A 25,786-nucleotide genomic window follows, 5' to 3' on the forward strand; every position below is an offset into this window, starting at 1 on the left:
GAGCATCATTTAGATCCACTGATTAATGTGTCTCCCCCACCTGTCACACATTGCTTTAAATAAAGGATGTAATGAATAGGTTGACAGTAAGATAACGCTGGCATGCACTAAAATCATGCATTCGGTGACACATTTCAAAGCATGAACAATGTCTAAAGTAACTGCTGTGACATGATCGCTGATGAGATTGGTGAACTCTGCTATCTTCTAAGCCGCATCTACAGGCTTTTTCTTCATTTTAGTTATTATTTTGTTGAATTGCGCGATATTTTTTTCAACGCAGACTGTGCGTTCGGTTTATATAACGGTAACGTGTAGAAGAATATTCGCTTGTATGTTAGCAGAGAAGGGCTTGGGTTGGAATTGGCAGCTTCATTAGAAAGGACGCAGGCGAGGCGTCAATACGGATGGCGATAGGACATGCTGAAAAGTTGAATGAAAAGAAAACACGGAAGTCGGGCCGTCGTACTGCAGGACGGTTCATAATTCAATATATCACATAGAACCAAAGCTGTTCAGGCAGGATATGACACTTCTGTTATTATTTGCTAGATAAAGGAACATGGTCTTTTTTTTATGCTCATCAAATAGTAATGTAATTGCATTTCCACACAGGCTGGGATACAAGGGATCTGTAGTGTTTCACAGCATGTCAGCTTCGAGAGAGAGAGAGAGAGAGAGAGAGAGAGAGAGAGATTGCATAGTGCCAAGATATCTCACACGAATTAGAAAGAAAAAAAAAATCAATGCCTCAACTACTAGTTGACAAGCACGGATACTGCAGTGCTCTATTCCCTCCTCTTATATTCTCTTTAGTGACGGCAAAGTACTCGCGACATCACTTCATTAGAAAACAAAGAGAATGATGTGTGCTTTTAATAAGTGTGAGGAAACGAAAATTGTTCCCGAACAGTTTCGCCGTGTCGTTAACAACGTTCGCATCCATCCAGTCGTCGCTCTCCGGGGATCTTTCCTGCGTTTCGAGTCCTGTTCCTGCGGGTGAGGTGTATTGTTTACTTCACACCGTCTATTGACACTTTGACACCCTAAATGCGAAACGTACGGTCCATCCGCCCCGGACGTGTGATCCGTTATGGCATTTGGTGACAGTCACATTGTGCGCTGCAGGACGGTGTGATCGCTTTATCCTTCCTGCCCTTCAGGTGGGCTGAGAGAGAGAGAGAGAGAGAGAGAGAGAGGGGTGAATCTGCGTCACTCTAAATGAGAGTGTTTGCTGACAGAGTGAGTGAATGCAGATGAATGCACTGTGAGTTGTAGAGCCGGGGATCACGGCCTTATTGGACAAAGAGGAAGCAGTGTCCGAGTCTGCGCTCTCTACTCCTCTGACTCGTACTGTAAATCACAGCCTCACCAAAATGGGCCCAATTACAAGGGGTCAGTGTGGAAAATCACCCACTTCATGTACAGTCGGTCATTTTTCCAGGACGATGCATGAACCTTACATAAGAGTAAATCACTCTGTGCGAGAGGCGATAATTACAGGATCCGTACTCCATTTTCAGCCCTCAAAAGAGAAACAGAAGCCCCGCTGTCAACAACCATAACACTGCTGGGAAAGTGACCGACTCCAGTCACACTGTCTTTCCAGCAATGGTGGGGTTTTTCAGAAATGTGAGTTATGACTTCCACTGAGAACACGAAGAGCTCCTTACACAATATTTAACAATATATAAAGCAGTGAGGCAAAGTGCAAAATACATGAGCAAACTACCAAAAAAAAAAAAAAAAAGAAAAAGAAACCACCAAATCCAAATAACACAACAGCAAAACTAAAAACACAAAACAGAATTAAAAAGAACAACATACAGCCAAACAACACAACATTAACACTAATAACTAACTACACAACTAATAACTAATTTAATAACTAATAACTAATGACACAACAGCTATACAAATAACAACAGCAAAACTAATAACACAACAGCTATACAAAAAACAACAACAGAAAAACTAATAACACAACAGCTATACAAATAACAACAGCAAAACTCATAACACAACAGCTATACAAAAAACAACAGCAAAACAAATAACACATTGGCCATACAAGAAATATAATATAATATTATATATATATATATATATATATATACAGTATATAAACAGTTTAGCGCTGATGTGATTGTGTTGTTGTGTTTTGTTTGTTCATGTATTTGGTTTGACAGCTGAATGAAAGCATGTGTCTGGGCGTGTCAGTGTGGACGTGTGTGTGTGTGTGTGTGAGTGACACTGCTGGTGTGCTGGATGTTGTATTAAAGGGCAGGTGATGATGAAGCCGGGGCGTAGGCAGTGATATAGAGGAAAGGCCGAGCGGGCTGCAGGATGTGTGTATTGACAGGGCTGAGAGACGAGAGAGAGCGAGAGGCCTGGAGTCAGTCACCTTGGCCCTCAGCGCAATGTCAGTCAGCTCCTGGCCATCACTCTCCGCCACTGTCCACGATATTATTTAAAGCCAAACAAATATCAGCGCCTGAATGTCATCACAAGGACACACAGGCCGCCTCTCATCTAAACTAATCAGTGTCCGGGTTTAAAATCACCCCCTCGCCTGCCCCTGCCTTCAAATCCATCTTCACCCGTCCAGCCCTGTGTGACAACGGCATCAGCGCTCAGCCCCTTCACACACACACACACACACACACACACACACACACACACACACACACACACACAGGCACCTGCACCAGATTTACTGTCACCGCTTGCCACCGCACTGCGATTTATCGGCATCCGTTGTCAGCTCCCCTTTCAAGAAAGTGCATGTAGAATTAATTTTAACTGCGTGCTAATGTTAAATATTCTGGAAACAGTAAATTTCACGCTAGGTGATGCTTAGAAATGCACGTGCATATATCAAGATCTCGAGGAAAGGGGGGAATGAGTTGGTTTTACGACAAGAGGTTACAATTTAATAAGCGGCAGCTTCTAACGACTCCATCTCACCCATTAATTGCTAATACTTTATGCAGAGAAACTACTTCTGCCCATTATGTAATGCATCAAAAGTTAATTTCATTTGATTGTTTTTATTACTTAATCACACTGCCGGAATGAAACCTCAGAAAGACGGATGCTGTGTTGATCGACGTCCATATGCTAGTAGCAAGCAACAGCAAATTCGGAATCTCCTTTAGACATTATTGAGGGAAAAAAAAGAAAGAAGGAAAAAAACCTCTGTGCTTTGAGCTGTAACAGCAGAACACGCTTCAACACCAGACTGTCGTAATCAAATCAATGTGATGAAAATGAAAATCCCAGGCCTCAGCCGTTTCTAAAAACTGCTCTTTTAAGCACATATATATTTGTAATGTATTATAATGTATTATACATAATGTATAATGTATTAAGGGTATACATTATTACGATGTTGTCTGGTGGTTTCGATGATGTTTGACCACATCAGGTTAAAAAAAAAAAACACGATCTTGCCAATAAACATGTAAATTTCGATCGATATGTGCTCAGGTTTTTTTTTTTTTTTTCTTACCCCCTTTTTCAATAACTGCTGCAATAAAAATCTCAGCGGCTGCGAGCGACTATAAAAGTATGTAAAATAAATTAGGAGAACATAATGAGAGGACGCCAACAATTCTTCCATAAATATAACATAACGAGCACAACTAAAATGTCACGGAATCAAGTAAATCAATTCTGCTGAGACAGAGGTCCTTTATGTTCACCGCATGCAGCCATGTTCATGCCTATTTTTACAGAAGGGTCCGATTCGGATTCCTCAATATACACAAGGAGAGAAAACGGAAATCTAGTAGCAAATACAGGTTTCCCATGATTCATCATTCAGCATCTGAGGCATTCATAGTTAGCCTTCTGATTGTCTCCGATTTCTGATTGGCTCACAAGGAAAAAAAAATTTCTGCATTTAGACTAATTGATGGAAGTTGAATGAAAGAAAGTCATTCTCAGATAAACTCTAACCATAACATTTATTCCGAATTCCAAACAATGGATGTAAATCAAAGTCAACACACCCTAACAAATGTCTAAAAATAACCTGTTTATTAAATCAGAATCTTGGGTTTTATTACCTTTTTTTTTACAATCTCGAAAAAAAAACAAAAAAACAACTAGCCACATTTTCTCTTTATAAGGCTGCCTCATAAAAGCATCTCGATCATAAAGCCCCGGTGCTATTATCGCACCAGGATACTTCTCTCCACGACCGCCTCAGTTCATTTGCAGGCTAGCTGGCTAATCTTTGAGCAGGCACTTGACCTTATGAGAACCCCTCATATGTTACAAACCAGGTGAATAACATAAAGCGCAGGAACGCAATTATTCAAAGATGCCTTCTAAAAACGACTCCCGTCAGCTAGGGGACGACCTAATACCAGCGCGTGATTGATGAGTCTGTTGCCCGCGGTGAATAAAAGCTCTTTCCCCCTGAAGTCTTTTCCCCCTGAAGAGGCATCCAATCTGAGACCAACACCTGTTTACGCTCCAGCCATCTCATTTTCTCAGAAAGGTGACGCTCTAGAGCTAAAGAAAAACATACATAAGGATGATACAGTAACAGATATGCAAACAGGACCAGGACTGTACTTAAAATCAGGATAAATGGGCCGTTGGAACAAATAAGCTATGATAAGAATACAAAAATACAATTCTCCAATGCAGATATACAGTCACCTGAAACTTTATTATTATGAGCCCCTGTATGCCTGTGCATTCATTCTCAATTATCCACACAGTCAACAATAATAATGATAAAAATTAATATCATGCAGACACAGGTCAGGAGCTTAAAACAGTCTCTATATATATTCTGCGATGCAATTTCTGCTCACCATGGTTTTTGTAAATTTCCCCTCTACAAACAAATGAACAGTCTAGAATATTTATGGTTGGTTTATTTTAAAATCCAGAAAAAAATACAACATTAAAGATGACTTAAATGAATTTGTTTTTGATCAGGTGAAATAAGTATTTGATCCCCTACCAACCAGCAAGAATTCTGACTCCCACACACCCAAATTAGTCCTGTCCCTTTAAGAAAGAACTCCTAATATCAACTCATCATGTGTAAAAAATACACTTGTCAGAGTATCAACCTCTTCCATTCAAACCTTCCACCACCATGGGCACAGAGCTGTCAAAGGACTTCAGGGACGAGATTGTAGACCTGCTTAAGGCTGGAATGGGCTACAAGACCATCAGATTGTTGCCTTGGCCTTATGTTTTTGGTCATCGTCAAGCTGGAAGACACATCCACCACCCATCTTCAGTGTTCTGACTGAGATCAGGAGGTTCTCACAGGTTCTGTTCTTTGACAGTGGAGTGCCTCCAAAAATGGCAAGTCGAGTTGATGCCAAAGAGCTCAATTTTGATCTCATCTGACCACATCACATCCTCCCGAACCTTCTCTGAATCATTCATGTTTATTGGCAAACTACAGACACGTCTGTTCATGTGCGTTATTAAACAGAGCCTTGGTGTGTTACCAATGGTTTTCTTGGTGACTGTGGTCTCAGCTCCCTTGTGATCGTTAACCATCTCCCTCCTGTGTTATTCTGGGCTGATCCTTTAACTTTCTCAGAATCATCATTACCCCATGAGGTGAGATTTTGCATGGAGCTCCAGAGCGAGGGTGATTGACTTATCTTTTATTTCTTCCATTTTTGAATTATCACACCCACAGTGGTCTCTTTCTCTCCAAGCTTCTTGCTGATGGTCTTGTATCCCAATCCTTTGACAGCTCTGTGGTCTTGCCCATGGTGGTGGAAGGTTTGAATGGAAGAGGTTGATTCTGTGACAGGTGTATTTTATACACATAATGAGTTGATATTAGGAGTTCTTTCTTAAAGGGACAGAACTAATTTGGGTGTGTGGGAGTCAGAATTCTTGCTGGTTGGTAGGGGATCAAATACTTATTTCACTCGATCAAAAACTAATTAATTCATATACAATATTAATGTTTTATATTATTCTGGATTAATTTTTTTTTTTTTAATCCCAACCTACCATAAAAATTATAGACTGTTCAATTCTTTGTAAGGGGTAAATTTACAAAATTAGCTGGGGATCAAATAATTATTTCCTTACTCTACCTGTCCTGGCAGAATGGACCAGTCTAACCATTTTCTTCTAACGTCTGCAGAACTACTTTTCTGTGAACGTTATCTCCTATAACCTTCATGTCAGCTTGAACCTCGGCCTTTGTCCTTTGACCTCGCTCATTAACAACGACTTGTTGCCTAGTTGATGTTTTTTTGCACCATTTTGTGTAAAACTCTAGAAACTGTTGCGTGTGAAATTCCATAAAACCAGCAGTTTTGGAAAAGACTCAAACCAGCCCACTAACAACCAATCTGCCATCAACAACACTGTCATTTTTAGTATCAATATCATCCCATATTTTAATTTATTTTATTTTTTTATTATTAAACAATTATTAATAAAACAGAAACACAATACAATAATACCCATATTATAACAGTTTAGCTCCAATAATTCAATAAGTCAAAATCATAACAATAACAATATATCTGAAAATGAATGAAACAAAAATATAAAAAAGAAATAAAATACATAAATGAATAAATATTTAAAAATAAAATAAAATTCGCAGCCCATCATGAACCTCTCAAAAAGTATAAGTAAACCACTTGTCCAGTAAATTTGAATGCTTATTAAAATACAGATCTTCCCTTATATACAATATAACAATATAATCCCCCCCACATCTGTTCAAACATGGCACTATCTCCCCTAACCACTGCTCTCCATAGCTAATATTGGATACCAGAGGGAAAGTCATGGGGGTCTAAAGTAAACCCACTCGAATAGAATGCACTTTCTAGCGAGTATCAATAGCTTATCACAGAGTAGAAATCGGTTAGCAGTTAGCAATGTCTTTTGCTGGCAAACCAAGAAAAAAAATTAATAAAATCCTATCTTCCTGATTTTAAGCACTGTGCTGGTGGGATGTGACGAGCTGATTGGCTAAACTGAATCAATTAACAGGAGTGCTCCTGCTACAATGACTGGCATAAAGGCATGGAAATCTAAAGAGGACGCCCCAAATATGTTTTCCTGAACGCTGCGCATTTAATGTTACTTATTCATCTCATAAAAGCAGTGCACCGGCACGACGTGTTCCAAAAAGCAATACGATCAGCAGTAACAGCGACTCCCTAAAAGACACCCCATCAAAAAGATATACTATCGGTCGTTTTTCACCGGCATGCGCGCTGAGTATTTTGTAGTCCTGCACAAAGCTCAGCTATCAGATGTGCCTCTAGAGGTAGGTTGTTTAAGGAACAATTAGGAGGGTATACAAAGCCATTTGCAGGCAGTCTCGCTTCCTCGGTTCCCTAACTGGAGTACCTTTCAGGCCTGATTTATCACTCTGTCGCCTTCAGAAGGCAACATAATTAATAGGAGCATGGACTTCTAATTTCAATGACTTCCACAGCAAGTGGATTTCATTTGATTTATGATGGCTGGCGAGTTTGCATTTTATCAGTTCATTCAGTCATTATTTATGCTGATGACCAATTTCAATGGGTCGCTATCATCTAACTCACTACTAATCAAAGAGAATTAGGGTTCACTGCATTATTTAGGAGCTACTAATTTATCTTTCGGAACGAGGCGAAAGAGTACACGCAGCCCTGCCTAAAAACCCAGCAGTGACTCCAGAGTTTAAAAAGCATGATTACCTTTAACAGGGTCAAAGCTCCCTGAATAAAACAATATATTCACATCTATATGGAGAAACTCAACTTCCATGCAAATGAAGGTGTACCGCCGTGCAACCCACTGCATTGCACTTGAGCTACAAGGTAAAGGCATTTAGCTTAAGTAGAATTAATTGACTTTTTAGATAGGATATGGAAGATGTGGTCCTATCCAAGCACAGCAAGACTTCAGAGCCATAAAAAAAAAAAAAAAAGAAAAGAAATACACGGCCGCAAAGTTTTGCAAATAATTAACCTGCGAAATGGAAAATTTTACAGTAAGAGATTAGGTATGACACTTTGTTCTTTTTTCTTTTTAAGACTAAGTATCATAATAAAACATTTGGCAAGCAAGCAGAAAATGTGTGGGCTGTGTTGGAGCATTAAGCAGCGCTCGAACCGGACACGTAATAAAATCCACCTGGAGAACGAGCCCATGAGAACATGGTATGCGAAAGAATAAAAAAAGTTCTGGTAGCAGTTCATTTCACATCCCCCTCTATTCCATTTTCGCTGCGCTGAGTTCATCTAAACCAAGCAGAACCCATGAATCCACCAATCTTGGAAGACTAGGCTAATAAAAAAATGATATGTAGTATTTTGCCATAATGTTGATTACCAGGCCTGTTATATATTTTAAAGTAGATAAAAAGGAAGCTATACACAGATAATCTTTTTATACATAACGTACATCTGAAGACAGCTGATGATCCTAGAACATATTGACACATCAAGTCATTTATTTGCAAGCATGAGACACCAGACACATAATATGCCCCGGATGACGGCATATGATATGGTTGATTATTGCACTTTCAATAAAGAAAGATAAGATTTAACTGGAACACTGGAATCCAGTTCATATTTTTTTTATTGTATTTCTATAGTGCTTTTAACAGTACACATTGATACAACACAATTTTTTTAAAATGAGGACCATTGTAATCTAATAAAGATTTTTTCTCGTCTGAGGTGACAAGAAAAAAATCTGATCTGAAAATCTGACAATATAAAAAAAAATAAAAACACAAAATGGATCCTGTGCCATTATAAGTCACAGCGTCTACACCTGCAATTACTGTATTATGCCATTTATACGTATAAAAATTGTATTGCATGTTATCCATTTTGCTGTAACTAACTCAGCCTGATGTTCTGCACTTTATACCTCGTACAGTCCACAATATCCTTACTTTCTATTATATTTTTAGATTTTTATCTCCTTGTATGCGAGTACATTTCAGTTCAGGTAAATTCGGTTTTAAGGTCACCGGGACACTCGTTTATTTCTGTTTTAAATAAAGCTTGAGTAGTGAATACAATTCTTAAGAGAACTGCCTCATATAAAGGTAAAACAATGCTGTTCATGATGGAAGGATGCTCAATTTGAGCATCAGGGACTTGAAAGTTATAGCAGAGGTTCTCAGATATAAGGTTTTAGTTTCGAGTATCCAGATGGGATTATCCCCAGAAGTACATTTCAGTCTTGGGCATACATTAGTTTACAATAGTAAGTGCAATCTTAGCATATCTAATGCAGGATGATCCACATCAATTGTTGGGATATCCAAGGAAATGAAGTTATTAATGAAAAAACTAGGATTAAAAAGAAATTAAAAAAGAAAACATTATTTGATCTTAGAGAACCCTAACAAATTTGAATAGGAGTGTATTCAGTGTTAAAAATTCCTTTGTTGGTATTTACACGAATATAATTGTCCCAGGAGTAATGGTTCGCTGATGTCAAATGACATTTACGAGGAAATAGTTTAATTCAAAAACCCTCATTCTGGCCACAGTGAGTGACACAGTTAATATTCACAAGAACTACCAATTTAGAGCGGAGCCGGCTCAAACATGACAGCGGTTTATGACTGGAATCAAACTTGCATCACACTCCTGCCAAAGATGTCTGGAAAACCAACCAAAATAAAAAGCCAAAATCAAAAGTCCTTGAAACGACCAAAACCGTAAATGATCTACAATCTGCTTTTTAGGTTACAAATCCAAAGAGTCTCATATACTTAACTAATATTTGAGCCACTTTATATGTGGTGAATTCGAAGTTGTAGAAACTAAGGAGACCTTACGCAGTGTCGAGATTGAAACCGAAGCATCTTTTGTTCCGAGGGGAAGTACAGAGATGAAAAATGTCTGCTTCAAAGATTTGACAACAAATCTAGCACTCATGATCAAACCCCATTGGTTAGCTGTTCTCTTTTGCTGATTTTGTAAATGATAAATTGCATTCGGTAAAGCAAGCGAGACTAAACAGTCCCGACGTGTTTTTATTGACTTGCATGGGGACATATGCGTGTAATCGCGTTTGTGGGTAAACGTGTAAAATTGTATCCGGAGAAAGAGATGTGGGCGGCCCTCAGGAATCTAAGAACCTGCATTGAGATTTATTGGCAGCAGGATTCTTCTGGGCTCGAGCATTACTCATAGTACACGCTCCGTGTCAGGGATTGTTTAGAAAATGAGACAGCTTCGGTGGAGACAAAGCTCTGACAACGCGGCCTGAGCCATGTGACACGAGCCCGGTTCGCCGGTACTCTCCCAACACCTCAGACATTCGGCAGATCCTTGATAAACGACTACGTCAGATAAGACGGCGCGTGCAATTACTCGAGCTCTCGAGCGTCTGCATCTACAAAGAGGCCCCTGATTTCCTTCTGTCTTACTCGTCAGTTCACTCTGTCACACTGTACAATAAAGAGATCCTCCGCCTCGCTTACAACAAGGAAAAAAAAGCCTGCAAATGAGGCTGAACTGGACTACCACTTCACAGGCAGGGCGATCCATTTCGCAAGATCTAGTCAAACAGCTTCAGGCTAATTGAGAAGCCGCTTTCAATAAAAGGACGCCTATTCGGTTTTGACGCGAGCCGAGTAATACGCCGCACACACAATAAGTGCTGTCTGATGTCAGCCCGTGTTTACAAAAGACATACCCGCAGTGACTCCAAAGGCCCTGTAAGCTTGTTTATTCAGCAATTTCCACAGCCGCTCTCACTTTCCCTGCTCTTATTAAGGCGAAAACAAGAGAATCACCTTCAGCTTTATTAATGATGGTCCTCTGGTTCAAAGATGCCTGTGGAAAAAAAAAAATATCTCAACATCTGTTTGCTGCACTCACTTCTCAGCGGGGCTGCAACTATTTCTCATGCTTAATGATGCTCATCCACTCTGCAAGTTTTTACGGACAAATGTGTCTCCAGTCACATTCATCATACTGAATGAGTGCTTGTGATGAGGCGTCGGCTGGCCTGCTTCGCTCTTTCAACTACACTTTAACAAACGACAGCCTCCGCCACGGTTTTTCATCCGCGAGATATTTATTTAAATTCATATATATATATATATATATATATATATATATATATATATATATATATATATATATATATATAAAAGATGAGCTGACCAAGGAACGAGAGGAATCGTCAATGACGCCTACCAACAGAAACCTCATCGAAAGTGACCGGGAATACCGCAATACCTGTAATGCCTTTAGGACGCCAATCCATACGCGTGTCACATCCATGGCATATGTTCAAACCTCTGATGATAGGCGTTATCTTCAAACTAGCTTTTTTTTTTCTTTTCTTTTATGCTTAGTTACGCTGCTTATACAGAACAGAGCATATCCCCGAGGACGGACATGAAAGGCGAGTGCAAGAGTGTGTACGAACCTAGAAAACGTTCTCTTGAACAAACAACGCATTAGTCATACATCTCATCCCTGCAGTTGAGGCTAATAAACAGCTCTGCGTTTGATCTGCAGCTGGTTATGAAGTCAGAGAGTGAATGGCTCGAACAGACGCGTGCTAAAATATCGAGACGCGCCGTCTGCTTTTCTAGAGCATGGGAAACCAAGTACTCTGTGCAGTTCCAGGGAATGCTGAAATACAGTAAATAAGCCCCTAAATGGGGTCATTATAGTAAAAGGCTGCATCAGAAGCTGTGGCTTCCCAACGACCATGTAGAGAGTGTTACTGGTAATACTGACGCGACGCTACTATCCCACATTATAATTACAGCATATTACACTAAATAAAATGCATCGCAATGCCACAGCCATGTTGAAATGAGCATTGGAACCGTTTTAATCTTGTTTTATACAAGTAATCAGGTTATTATGAACCTGAACATGAACTAGCAGACCCAAACCTGTTCCGGCATGGCGATGCCCCTGTGCACAAAGCGAGCTCCATGAAGATACAGTATGCATGGTTTGGAGTGGAAAATCTTGAGTGGCCTGCTACAGAGCTCTGATCTCCCTTTCAAACACCTTTGAGATGAATTGGAAAACTGACTGCACCTCCTCAGGCCTTCTCACCCTACATCAGTACCTGACCTTACTAACATCCTTGTGGCTGATGAACACAAATGTCCACACACTCCAAAATCTAGTGGAACATCTACTCAGAAAAGTGTAGGTTATTATGATAGCAAATGGGGACTAAATGTGGAATGAGATGTTCAAAAAGCATATAAAATCCTTATGGTCAGGTTTCCACAAACTGTTCTTACAGTAGTACCAATCAATTGTTTTTATACTTATTATCTATGTTTTAATCCACACCACATAGAGTCTGAATACGTTTCCTGAATAAATTGCCAAGCTCTTTTACAGATAAGACAATCTTGTCATCTATTAATCCTTTAGCATCCCTACCACACAACTACCAATATCATAGAGAAGTAGTCATTTTAATAAGAGTGTAAACAACATGTACTCCTTGATGAAAAAAATCATATCTGGTTATTAGAAATGCATTTTGTTACCTCAGGGGTCATTTTAACACTCAAGCTAGCATTGTGGCCACCATAATTGTGTGGATCATATGTTTATTGTACAGTAAACAAGATCATTGTTTGAAAAAGCCGATTAAGTGAACACTGATGGTCTACAGAAGAAAAGTTTAAATAATTTGTATTCGACTGATGGCTTTCTGTTCAAATTATCCCAGGAAAAGAAGTATTGCACTTATAATAAAACTATAGGATAGCTGAATTTTTGATTACATTTTTAAGCATCTAATCAATTTAGATAGAAGAGTCTATGTTGGCTGCTTTGGAAGTGTGAGGTGTGATTGTGAAAGCGAGCAAATCTTATGTAACACATGCTTTGTGCTTTTGTTAATACTAGCAGTCCAGCAAACAGCTGTGAACCTCAACTTGGCTGTGAGGAATAAATCATAGCTTGGTAAGCAAAACAGGCACAGCATGAAGTCTGGCCCGTGGCTAAAAAAATTTGACAAGCATAAATGAGGAACAGCTATTTATCCATATCGCTAACCCCCCACCCCCCACCCCCATTCCCTCTGCTGGGCCGCTGGGCTACTGGTTTACCCCAGAAATCGTAGAGAAGATTGTATGATGTCACGTCTCTGGAACATAAGTCATAATTATACACATTACACTCCTGGTTCCTGCTGATTTATTTATTTTTTTGACAGCACAACAAAAACAAAGCGAGGTATAGGGCCGCAGATATCGATTATTCTATTACTTTTTTTTTTTTATTAAAGAGCAACACAAGAAATACAAGAGAAAATAAGACGTGTCTCTTAAAATGAACAAGTGATTTGTTTCCTTTATAGATCAATTAAAAAAATTTTAAATCTGTAAAAACCCATTTAAGGCATTTAATTAATTACATCAAAATGCAAATACAAATATAAATTAATTTTATAAATATTATTAAAAAAATGTATTATTTTCAAACTATAAAAAAAAGAAGAAAAAAGTTAATGCACTGTTTGGTGTTTTCCTTATGTTTTTGATTGAAATGATCCCAAACTTCGGAAACTTTCTTTTGGCCTGAATCTTCTCCTCACCTCTCACTGTTTTCTCCACGTTCCTCCATTTCTGCAGCGTCTTCTGTTTTACCTGTACAGGTGTCTTATTTATTAACATGACGTACACACAAAAGGAGGCTGAAAACGTGCGTATGCCACTTTCCACGCAAAGGTTGTGATTTATAAAAAAAAAAACTGAACAGGAGACGCCATCAGTGCGCACCTGAAAGTGAACTCTGAGCTCTGCGTACGCACAACGTGGAAACACAGAAGGCGAGAAGGGGAACTAGCGAAACAGAATTTTTGCTGATGCATTTTATATTTTAAAGAAGACGACAAAACGTAGATATACATGTCCAAAGAGTCTTGGGACACCTGACCTTTCCTGCTCTATGCAGTTCTTCTAAAAATCTGTTACCACAAAGCTGAAGGCGCACAATAATGCAGGATGTCTTAGGATACAGCAGCATTGCAATTTTGCATTCACTTGAACTTAGAAACACAAACATGTTCCAGCATTACGATGCCCCTGTGTTCAAAGTGAGCTCCTTGACTATATGGTTTACTGTCTCTACTTCCTGAGAAGGCTGAGGAAAACCCACCTCCCTCCCCCCATCCTGTCCATGTTCTACAGAGGGACCATTGAGAGCATCTTGAGCAGCTGCATCACTGCCTGGTTTGGGAACTGCACCGTCTCGGACCGCAAGTCCCTACAGAGGATAGTGAGGACAGCTGAGAAGATCATCGGAGTCTCTCTCCCCTCTATCATGGACATTTACACTACACGCTGCATCCGCAAAGCACACAGCATTGTGGACGACCACACACACCCCTCACACACACTTTTTACACTTCTACCATCAGGAAAACGGTTCCGAAGCATTCGGGCTGCCACAACAAGACTGTGCAACAGTTTCTTCCCACAAGCCATCAGGCTTCTCAACACACAGAACTGAAACGGAACTCTCTCACACACACACTCACTCAAATGTGTGTAACGAACTGAAAACATTTTTTCCTGGACTTAACACCTAACACACACTCATCACTCATCTCAATCCATTCCACCACCATTCATTTATTTATTATTTATTATTCTTAACAGTACCACTCTCAACTGCTGTTCTTGCACATTTATGATTTTCATTGTATTATACTGTTTACATGCTGTTTTTGCACCTTCGACTGCTGCTGTATTTTTTTGCACTACACTGTTTACACTCACTTCTGGGATATAGTTTATATTTTTGTATAGTTTTTACAGTTTTCTTGTACAGTACTGTATAATCTAGTATACAGTAGGTTTACTAGTCGGCGCTATATAAGGTTTTGTGTCTTGTCTTGTGTCGTCTGTCTGCACTGTCTGTCTGCACTGTTTGCACCAGGTTGCACTCGATGCACTTTATGTAACTTGTGTTTTAGCTTAATGTTGTTTTGTTGTTTGTTGTTTAGTGTAGCACCAGGGTTCTGGAGAAACGTTGTCTCATTTTTACTGTGTACTGTGTACCACTGTGTATAGTAGAAATGACAATAAAAGCCTCTTGACTCTTGACTCTTACATGGTTTGGAGAGGAAGATTGACCTGCTATTGAGCTCTGATCTCATCTCTACTGAACACCTTTGTGATGAATGTGAACACTGACTGCACCCCAGGCCTCCTCACTCTACCTTTACTAACATCCTTCTGGCTGATGAACACAAATGTCCACAAACACACTCCAAATTCTACTAAAACATCTTCCCAAAAGAGTGGAGGGAATTATAAGAGAAAATTTGAACTAAATATGGAATGTGATGCTCAAAAAGCACCTACACATAACACACATCACATAACCTTGTGCTCCAGTACATCTGATCACATGCACATTATCAACTTGTTAATATCATGAACAGCAGCTACACTAATTTCTCGCCACTGCTTCTCTTTCTCTCCCCATCCCGAGGCATCCTGAGGTTGCGCCAGCTCCAGTCACGTCCCACCTCATGAACATCCCGAACCATCTAGAGACGTACCAGCGCCATTTGGATTCCACCTCATGTGGAGTTTGGACATTGGACCTCTTTGAGTGTTTAAAGGCTCTGGCATGGAGAAGCTGGTGTTGGATCTATGATGATCTGAGCTATTTTATGAGTTGCTCTGTAGCTCCTGGTTCCATAATCTCAAATTACTGTATAAGACTGTAGAAAGGACATTACACATAATCTTACACTCCAGTGCTCATGGTGGTTCTCGTTCTCCTGTGTTTTGTATCGTTTTAAGACTATAATCACACTCTTGATATCAACCAAATGAGGATCCTCTTTTGAGTCTGGTTCCTCTCAAGGTTTCTTCCTCATAACGTCTAAGGGAGTTTTTCTTTGCCACAGTCAGGGATAAATACACATCATAACTGTTAAATTCTGTAAAGCTGCTACGAGACAATGTCTGTTGTGGAAAGCTCTATAGAAATAAACTTGAACGGTGTCTTTTGTTTTTAATTCAAAGATGGTATAGTCCAGAGTTTTGCTTATTAATTAATTGAATTATTTTTATTGTGAATATGTTCCCGTTAAGAGAATTAGGAAATAGCCAGGATGCCTTCGTTATGATAGCGAAGCACCTCTGATGACGATGTTTGTACAGTGAGTTATAAGATAACGCTTATTTTGTGTAAGCTCATGCCAGAGAACAGACCTAGAAAATTGATTCGATGCACTAATCTACCACCACAGCTGATGGTAATTTCATTAACTGATGCAAGAAACACAATCAGCGAGCGAAACATGAAGTGGTAGATGTTTATTCATTTGCATGCAGTGCCGTGTGATGAAAATGTTACAGGACTGAAAAGCACATTACTCCAATTTCGCTCAGCCAACGTAGCGGCAAAGTTCAGACGCGCGTTCACAGCAAATCAGTTTTTTAGGCAACCCACAGGCTACAAGTGCAACACTGTTATATGAAGCATTTATAATTCATGTGTGTTTGACTTAGTGATATGTATAAACCTCATAAGAATTTTAATGTGGCTGAATCAATATAAAAAATAAAAAAAAACAAGAAGGTTGTTTTTCCTTTTGCAAAAATTAGTTCTGAGACTGAAAGGAAAACTAAGTCTGGTGTGAAAGTTTGTGGGGGGAAAGTATGTTTTGGGGGATCTTTTCATCTTTTTTTATTTCGATGCCTTATTGATTTCGGTTCACGGCTCTTACCGAGGCTATTAACCAGCCCTACTAGTGGCAGCTCCGTTTCGTCCGATACGTTCCACAAAAGAAAGCATTTTCATTGATCAACATCTTTGCAAAGCATAAAGATAAAGATTGATTATAGACTTCCACAAATTCCAATAACAATTAGAGCTTAATGAGAAACTGTTACAGGATACGAACACAATTACAAAATGCTTTTAATATTCCAACCCGGGAAACACACAGAGAGAAGTTTACTGCGGTTTTTATGGCGTGTAAAATATGAAGATGAAATGCATAATCCGAGCTATATGATCAGTGCATTACACATGTAAGTATAACAGATTCATCTTTTGAAGACAGAGAATCATATATGCATGGGTTATATAAGACAAAAGCTGTTTGTTTTCTCTTTAAGGAAAGAAATGAAAATAAATGGATGCTGCACACTGGCACAAAGTGCAGTCCTATTTGCCAGTAATGTGGTTGAAGCATTGGAAAGAACTGCACCCAGTGGGGTCTGGAGGCATATTTGTTACCCTATTAGAATTTCCATCTCCTTTTTATTCAGGGTATAGTCCTTGGCCATGCACACAATGGCAAAATATGACACTTTTAATGGTCTTAACAACAGATCATTGATGAGGAAATTCAACAAACAGATAAAGGAAATGAGTAAAGGATAAAATTTTCCTTGACTTGTGGGAAAAGTTGTGCACAGCTTTATTCTCAGAAAGGAGAGTTTTATTCAATGTTCATTGCCTCAAACAGAATTTGACCTTCAATTTTCTATTGATTTTATCTTCGCATACAAAAAGACTATAGACAAGAACTCTCCTGTTTCTATGTTTTAAAATGAAGTAAATGGTGGCACAGAAGCTCACAAAAGTGCATCTGTTTCATTCTTAATGATTTCCTGACTAGTGATTTGTTGCTAAAATGATTCATATTTGCATTTTGGGGTCAACCCATGTGTATCCAGGTGTGTACATCATGCATATTGTCACTACACACACTGCAGGTGAATCAAATCTCTGTCATGTCGAATTAGCTAATGTTAAGAAGAAAATGGACTAAAAAGAAAGAGAGATAGAGTCAGATGAAAAGAGGAGGACTCACTCTTTACATTCTTCAAATAAGATGGTAGTTTCAGTGTGGTAGCATTAAAATTGAATTCAATGAGTCATTTTTGTGAGGCGAGTCTGGTGTTTGATATCACAGCTGAATACTGGAAAACAGCCTGTGTTTTTTTGTCTACGCCAATAATATACTCTTTTAATAGACAGTAGACAGACATATTTTACCAAAACTGCATTGAGATGGTTTTACTTTCTACATTGTTTCTTTTTTACTTGCAACTTTGTAACCTTGACTTGGCTGTCTGCCTGTAAAGATCACGGAGCTGGTTTAATAAATGCAGCAGAAAATGTAGTCAGCCTGCTTAAAGAAAAAAAAAGTGTTATGTGCTAGCTAATTGTGTTTTTCCTCTTCTTCTTATCCGGCTTTAACGTAGTATTAGTTGCCATAGTAAAATAGACATACCTGAATAATTAATTTCGTCAGAATGTCTGCAATGCTCCCGTACCATCACATCGTTGTCAAAACAAAAAAAGAGCAACCACACACTGTTCACATTAGAACAGGCAAAGTTCAAAATGTTTGAATGATCGAATAAATAGTCATTTCACACACTGTAAACTTGCGGCAGATTGTTGATTTGTCAAATATTGATTTGCATATAAGTAAGATAGGTTATAAATGTACAGAGAGGCATGGGATCTTTCAGTGTAATTAAACTTGAATCTGTAAATCCAGTTTTCTTCCTTTTTTCCCCATTTGGAGTTAATTAGACTTCTGGTTAAGACACAATATGTGGACAAAAGTATTAGTTCATCTGACTTTTCCAACTATATGTGGTTCTTCCGCAAAGCTGGAGGCACACAACTCTACAGGATGTATTTGGATGTGGTAGCATTACATTTACCCTTCACTTGAACTAAGAGACCCAAACCTGTTCCAGCATGACAGTGTTCCCTTTGCACAAAGTGAGCTTCAGGAAGTTATGCTTTACATGGGTTCGAATGAAAGATCTTGAGTGGTCTGCAAAACAGAGCTCTGACATCAACCCCACCCCACTGAACACCTTTGGGATAAATTGGAACATTGACTGCACCCCAGACCACATCACAAAATCTAGCCAAACACCTTCTCAGACAGCAAATGCATGCTAAATATGGAATGGGATGTTCTAAAAGCACATAGAAACTTTATGACAGGGTGTCCCATAACTTTTGACCAAAGCCAGTACATATTAACATAAAAGTGTTAAACTATAAACTGAAACTTTTCTTGAAATATTTCAAGTCCAACTGCTCGAACATTCAATATACATTCATCTGCACTATTCCTAGTTAAAATGTAAACAGAAGTATTTATTTATTTATTGATCATGTTAACTGCTTTGTAACTGCTATTTGCTCACACAATCGTTTCTACTGAAGCATGTGCTCAGAATTAATCAATACGAGGACACAAGTTCATGAGTATAGTTCAATGATATCATTCATGTTATTGTCAGTAGTATAATTTGATATATTGAATTTGAACTTCAAACAGCTATCGTGCATATCGTCAATATTACTGCTACATCTCAAAGAAATACAGGTGAATGCTTTACAGCTTTACAACCAATCGTCAAATCCAAATATTCTTAAATAAACAAAAAAAAAAACACGCTGTGATGCTATACATGTGAAAAAGTCCTTCGATTCCCATTTTCTGCCTTTAACATCTCATACCTAATCCACTTTTCCCTAAAAGTCTCAGTAATTCTTCTTCCATCACACCTATTTTCTAGCCTGTCTCACTGAAAGAGGGTTTTGATAGCTCACAGGTGTCAATCAGCTCTGATGGACAGTCTGACCCTGCCTCCCTGAGGAAACCCTGACAGACTAACAGCACTCTGACAGTCATCTCAAAGGCATTGGCTTTGTATTATCCTTTACATTATCTGCCTTGCTTTCATAACGATAAAGTGCAGGCTCCAAAGGAACACTATGAACCATAGCTCAGAAATACTGCAGTCTCTGATTATGCCATGTGGGATGAAAGGCATATTTCATTCTGACTCTACGCCCATTTTTCACTGACACAATGCACTTTCCATTCATTACCGGTCGCTGTGGACTCGCCAGATTGGGGAAAAGGCTTCCTCAGAAGTGGTTTTGCTTGTCCCTGGTATCAGATTTCTGCTGACTGTTTGTATGTTGATGTATTTATTCTTTTGGACAGGAAGAGAGACTCCATTCCCAAACAGGAAGAACACTGATAAGGCATTAGGGATTTGATGATCATGACCTGAAGGTATTGCATTCACCTAAGTTTATATTTTACAGCTGAGCGTAACCACAAGTATGTTCTGGGCAAGATCATGACACGAATTAAACGCTCCAAAACAGAAACCTATTTATAAATATAATAAATAACTGAACGGTGACTATAAGCGCTTGCATATAATAAACCCTCTATTGTAACGTGTTTTGTGAGATCATTCCTGAATTATACACAGATGGATTTTAATCAACAGGCATTTTAATGAGCTTTGGTTAAACGTTTTGCATCACAGCCTCAGTACGTTGAGAGCCAAAGAACACAAGATGAATTGAAAAAGCACGATCCGCGAAAAAAAAATAAAAAATTACAGCAGGAACACATGAAGTAGGAAAAGCAATAAAAAGCTCTTAAATCTGCATTTCTGACGGCGGAATGATTTAAAAATTGGAGTCAAGTAATTCCTCCCGATAGAGCTTCACTCCTCAACATTAGCCCTGCTGACAGCACTAACCCAGTCAAAACCACATTTCTTCATCCTCATGTTGATTAATGAAGGTGGAGTGCTGATGATTTTTACATGATGGAGAAAGGCCTGTGCAGGCCAGCCAAGTGAAGCATGTTATTCTGGGCCCTGCTGAACTCAGCATCCCACCAGCATGAACCCAAAAAGCCGCTTTTTCACAGCACAAACAGAAGCCTGTGAGAGCAACTCGCAGCTTGTGTGGAAACCGAGTTGAAGGGTCATGTAAACTTGCAGGCGAGGCGAAGGCTTGGAAGAGAGAAAGGCAAAACAATTGTCTCCTCAACCCGGGGCTGTGTTCGCAGAGAGATCTGGCTGGCATCGCAAACACCTCTGTATCCCCTGACAGCGTCGAAAAAGCAGAGGGGAGAAGTAGGCCTTTACAACAAGACACTCTATTTAGCTGTTGCCAAATCAGGGCAACATCGGCGGCGCACCTCGCTGCACGGTGGAAGGATGATAATGGCACTACAAGGCTACAGCTGCACACATGAGCCATGAATTTCTTGGCTTGTCATGAGCACCTCTCAGATGTGCATCAGGGATCAAATGCCTGGCTTAGGTTTTTCGGATTGTTCCAACAAGCACTAGCGGGAATTCCAATTTTCTAGTCTGCTGCCTGGTAGCAGGAGTTCGGCGTCGAGTTTAAGAGGACGTACAAGTTCTCAACAGGCTGCTCACAGCGAGGGCGCAAAAGGAGACGTAAACCGTGAAACGCACCATTCTATAAAGCTGCAGCTTTTCCTCCTACAGAAGCAGCGCTCGGTTAACGTTCACTCTGGTGCCTTGGCTGGGCTTTTGTGGGTTTCAATCCGATAAGGTCCATTATTCCACATGAAAGAGCTCAATAATGGATAGGTCCATTAATGTAAATTTCGTTAGCACATGCATCTAGGTTATGGCAAGGCTGCTTAAGAAGGGTACAGAAAGAAAAACATAGTGTTTCTCGCAAAATAAGAGTTTCTTTTTAAAACAAGAAGACATCTCCGACGCGCCGATTAAAAATATAAAAACAATTTCCAACCGTTTCTGGTAAACAGCAGAGTTGTGTTTAAGTGAACTTTGAGCCTCTATTACTGTATCAAAGATCAAACAAGAAAAAATAATCATATATGATCCTGTCCACCCACCATGAACAGAAAAAAAAAGAGTAAAGAAAGCTGCTGTGAGACTGCAGCTACACAGCCAATCAAGCAATTACTTTACCACTATAGCGCCCCAGCACAGGTAAGCTGTGAACCAGCAGCCTCTGAAATAACTCAGACCCTGGCTAAATATAAAATAAAGGAAACATGGATTCACTTTCCTTTGACACATTTTAGATTATATTACATGCCTTGCCAAAAGAACCAACCTAGGGCAGGATTTTTAGCTTTCACAATACAAAAGGTATACATATTTGCCATTATATCAATTTATTTCTCTGTCAGTGGAATGTTCAAGACTGTCTAATCCAATGAACCCCATACTGACTGTCATTGGATAGGAGTTTACTATATATTACAGCTCTGCTACCAAAGCAAGAATCCTCCCCTCAGAGTATAAGTGTAAAAACAATATGGGTGAGGTTAAAAAAAAATTCATAAATAAAGTCATAAATAACCCAACCTGAAATCTCAAGTCATTTATGAAATGAAAAAAAAGTGTTTAGAGGAAACATTTGGAAAGTATAAGCTGTTCTGCTAAGTATAATTCTGCTCTGAGATAACTTGCCAAGCTACACCTCACAACGGCAAAGCTCCCTTAGGCACTAAACTAGCAAGCGCAGTTTGATCCGCTGTACTTTTGGATTTGCATCTGGAGGGCTGTTCCTCGTGGTGACAGTCCCGGGGGGAAGATGAGAGCATTGCATTCTGTTCACTGCGCTCCATCGCGCCATCCTGGCCATATGCTCTCTGCTCAGCTGGTGCCACGCTGCTGCCATCTCGCCAGCCTGCTACTCTGGCTACTATTCACAACCACTGGCGGCTCTACTCCCAATCCGTGAGGGCATAAAACCCAAAACACCAACTTGAATAAGAAAAGATTTGTTTTGCATCACTTTGGTCGTAGTCCATAAACTAAAAGTCATGCTTTAACATAATGCTACATATCGAAGGAGATGCTGTATATTCTGCGTGCATTTCTAAAAAGGGTAATCGGGGTTAGATTACTGGGGTAGGAGGAGTTCATGTGATCCTGTGACAGTTTGGGAACACTGCACATAGAGGACCTTCAGTGTGGCCAGACATGCTCATCAGCGTGGGTGTGAAATTCAAACAGACTGATCCAGGGCACGTTCAGGATTACACCATTCCCCCTCCCTTTGTACCCAGTCCTAAGCACAATAGGCTGCCTGTGAAGGAACTGGAGTGAGCCATTAGTTGTGCTGAAGTGTTGATTCATAGTTGCTGTGGGAAAAGGAAGGATCCGTCGGGCTCGGATTACTCAGCTCACCTGGCTAAACGTTTGCCTATAGCAGCTCCCTAATGCTAGCATCAAAACGCACTGAAAAGCAAAGGGGATATGTGGGCAAAGTCCATAACGACTCAGAATTAGCTAAAACCAACAAAATATCTAGAGTCAGAGCAGAGATTTTGATTTGTGTCAGCCATGGTAAATGCAACTGTACAAATAAAAGAAACCTGCTGCAAGTTTTATGGAAAAAAATGTAAGAGAAACAGTATTGCTTCTTATTTCAGTTATTTCTGATTAAGTTCTGCTACTAGTGTGTATTATAGGGGGTTCTTGTCTATCTGGCACAAACACGCTTTGTCAATCTCACACTAGCGAGAAAATCAGGCTTCATAAACGAGCAGGTTTAGAGATCTGGTGGAGGTGGAAGGTTCACTTGCAGGCTATAAATAAGAAACAGGAGAAAAACGGTAAAGAGCAGGTAACGGCGGTGTGTTCAAGCTTTCGTGAAAAAGTGCAAAAGCTACAGGAAGCTGCGATCGATTCTCGGGAAATTAATGTACTCGCTCTTTTTGTCTGTGAAGCATTCAAAATTCGAAAATGGCCAAAATACACACCTCTATAAAACCTCTTTCTGCAAATAAACACCGTGGAGCACGTTTCTGTTGGTGATCTTTTGTCAGGGCGTACAGCAATCGTTTTGCTGTTTTGACACGGATGAGTGACAACAGTAAACTGTAGCTCTTTATGCTACTTTTAAAAAATGTAGTTTTAGCATTTTTGAGTTACAGGACTACTGATAATATATTGATAGAAGTATATCGATCAAGGTATTTAAGCAGTTGAGAGCAGCAATTAACCACATCAATCTCCCATGTGCATCTTTCTCAGGGCTGACGTCAGTCAGCATTAGGTTTAATTACGCAGTGGTGCTAACTGAGAGAAATGTGCTTTCAGTTCAGCTACATCACACAGCCCTGACACATGGCTCAATAGGACCTTAAGGAACAATGCAGCCAGACCCATCGACCACCTTTCCCAGCCAGTCAGGGGTATCATTTAGCCAAGAGTGATAATTAGATGCAGAATTTACTGAAAACTGTCAATGGCCGTGTCAATAGAAGAACTCTCGGCATCCATCATTCGGCAAATCAATGCCAATTTTCGGCTATGAATTCAAGAAAATGATAGTGTTCAAATAAATGGCCAAAGAAGGAAACGTGACACTCCTAGGGGAGGAATGAAATGACTCAATTTTTGCCCCTCTTCGCGCCGTCAGATGGCTGGCTCGCTCGATAGAAAAGGTCACAGAACATTATGGGGGAATATCTCCCAAACAAGATGTAGAACATCACAGGGACATGACAGCGTGCTCAGGTTGGCCTAAGATACAGCGTGGCTGGATATATCTCTGTGCCGACAGATTCAAGGGCAGGGTCAGCTGGTGCTTCACTCAGCAGGAGCTGAAGGTCAACAACACAGTGTGGACATTAAAAATGAATGGAACCCCCTGCATCAGACTGAGCAAATGACCGGTGGGTTGGTGATGTTAGTGAAAATCTTCAGAAAGGTATAAAGATCAGCCAGGCCCTGCTTCCTGTAAGGAAATGTGAAGCACTTAGCCCGTAATCAAAGCCTAATGAAAATCCTTCTAACTGCCAAACGAGCTTCAATAGGAAAAGCATTTGTTTTAAGGTAAACTCGGATTTAAGGGGCGACTCCTATCATAGGCTCGCCGCTGCTGAAAGCTGCTAATGCGACGCAACGTAATGATGCAGCAGAACGATAAAATGATGCGGTGGCAAAAAACAGTGCCATATCCCATTAAAGATATGCGCAAGCATTTTATAGATTCTGCAGTGTGTATTGGTTTTGGCAGTGGAAACGCAGTACTTCATTTTGCCTGACAGGCCATTTAATATCACATAATTACAAATCCCTCACAGGCCAATTACTTTCAACTTACTAACGTTTACAAAGACGTCTAAACGTAACCTAAACTTGATAGTCCGAGTAGGCTGAAGTCTGACCCGAATATCTGTCTCGCATTACACAAGATCCAATGGCAGGATTACCGCATTCACATCATGCCCTGATGGCGCAAAAATATTTGAGCGTTTTTCACGAGCTGAAATTAACTCATGAATATGCCGAATATGCTTCCTTATATAGGCGATGACAACATGAAGGAAGCGCTGCCTGTTTTTAGAAAAAAGAAGGAGGTGGAGGTAGCGTGGTTTACGCTAAACTATCATAAGTGTCATGGTTCTTAATGACGTGATGAGCCGACAGGGTTCTTTATGGCCTCCGTCTAGACTGGGCTGTGCCCCGTGACAGGCAGGTAAATGAGCACAGGAGAGTATTCATCAGGGGCTGGAAAGCCGAGAGCAGTCATATTCAATCTTTCCAACTGCATCCTTGCCATCAGCTCTCTACTGACAGTGGCAAAAGAAAATGATTTGTGCAGATCAATCACTGGCTCATCGGAGGCCAGTCGTAGCTGCTGCATGTTTAAAAGGCACCGCTGACAGACGCGCTCCTACCACCTGATTAAAGGCTCGGTGCGTCTCGCTAACCTTTCGTTTGAGGGATGATTGTCGCGGAGTGACAAATACTTCTTGGTTGCGGAGCAAGGCGAGGATTTTGACATTCAGATTCACCAGGCGCACTCGGGAACAGATGTCACTATTGGCAAGGATGCTTGACAGCAACAGCCGGTACGGCAGAGCTCAAGGGGCCAGGAAACAAGCGCTTACCGGCCCCCTATGCTGACAAGACTCACAACAAGTGCGTGCTTTTACATCTCTGGGCCAGCCCTTGCCTTTCCCTGGCTTGCAATTACCA

General features: G+C 40.1%; 1 protein-coding gene across 4 annotated transcripts in view; it reads right to left on the reverse strand.

Moving 5' to 3' along the window:
• lrmda (leucine rich melanocyte differentiation associated) overlaps nt 1–25,786 on the reverse strand; it is a 245,806-nt gene that overhangs the window by 123,909 nt on the left and 96,111 nt on the right. Inside the window, exon 1 of one of the 4 annotated variants that reach the window (XM_046833925.1) lies at nt 11,416–11,462. The exons of 2 other annotated variants lie outside the window; for them this stretch is intronic. In XM_046833925.1, coding sequence (XP_046689881.1) covers nt 11,416–11,447 — 32 coding nt within the window. In that variant the 5' untranslated portion in view covers nt 11,448–11,462. Of the gene's footprint in view, nt 1–10,859; nt 10,963–11,415; nt 11,463–25,786 lie in introns of those variants that run through there. One more of the 4 variants, XM_046833934.1, reaches the window with a different exon arrangement.

Source organism: Silurus meridionalis, chromosome 2 (assembly GCF_014805685.1).
Source record: "Silurus meridionalis isolate SWU-2019-XX chromosome 2, ASM1480568v1, whole genome shotgun sequence".
Lineage (NCBI taxonomy): Eukaryota > Metazoa > Chordata > Actinopteri > Siluriformes > Siluridae > Silurus > Silurus meridionalis.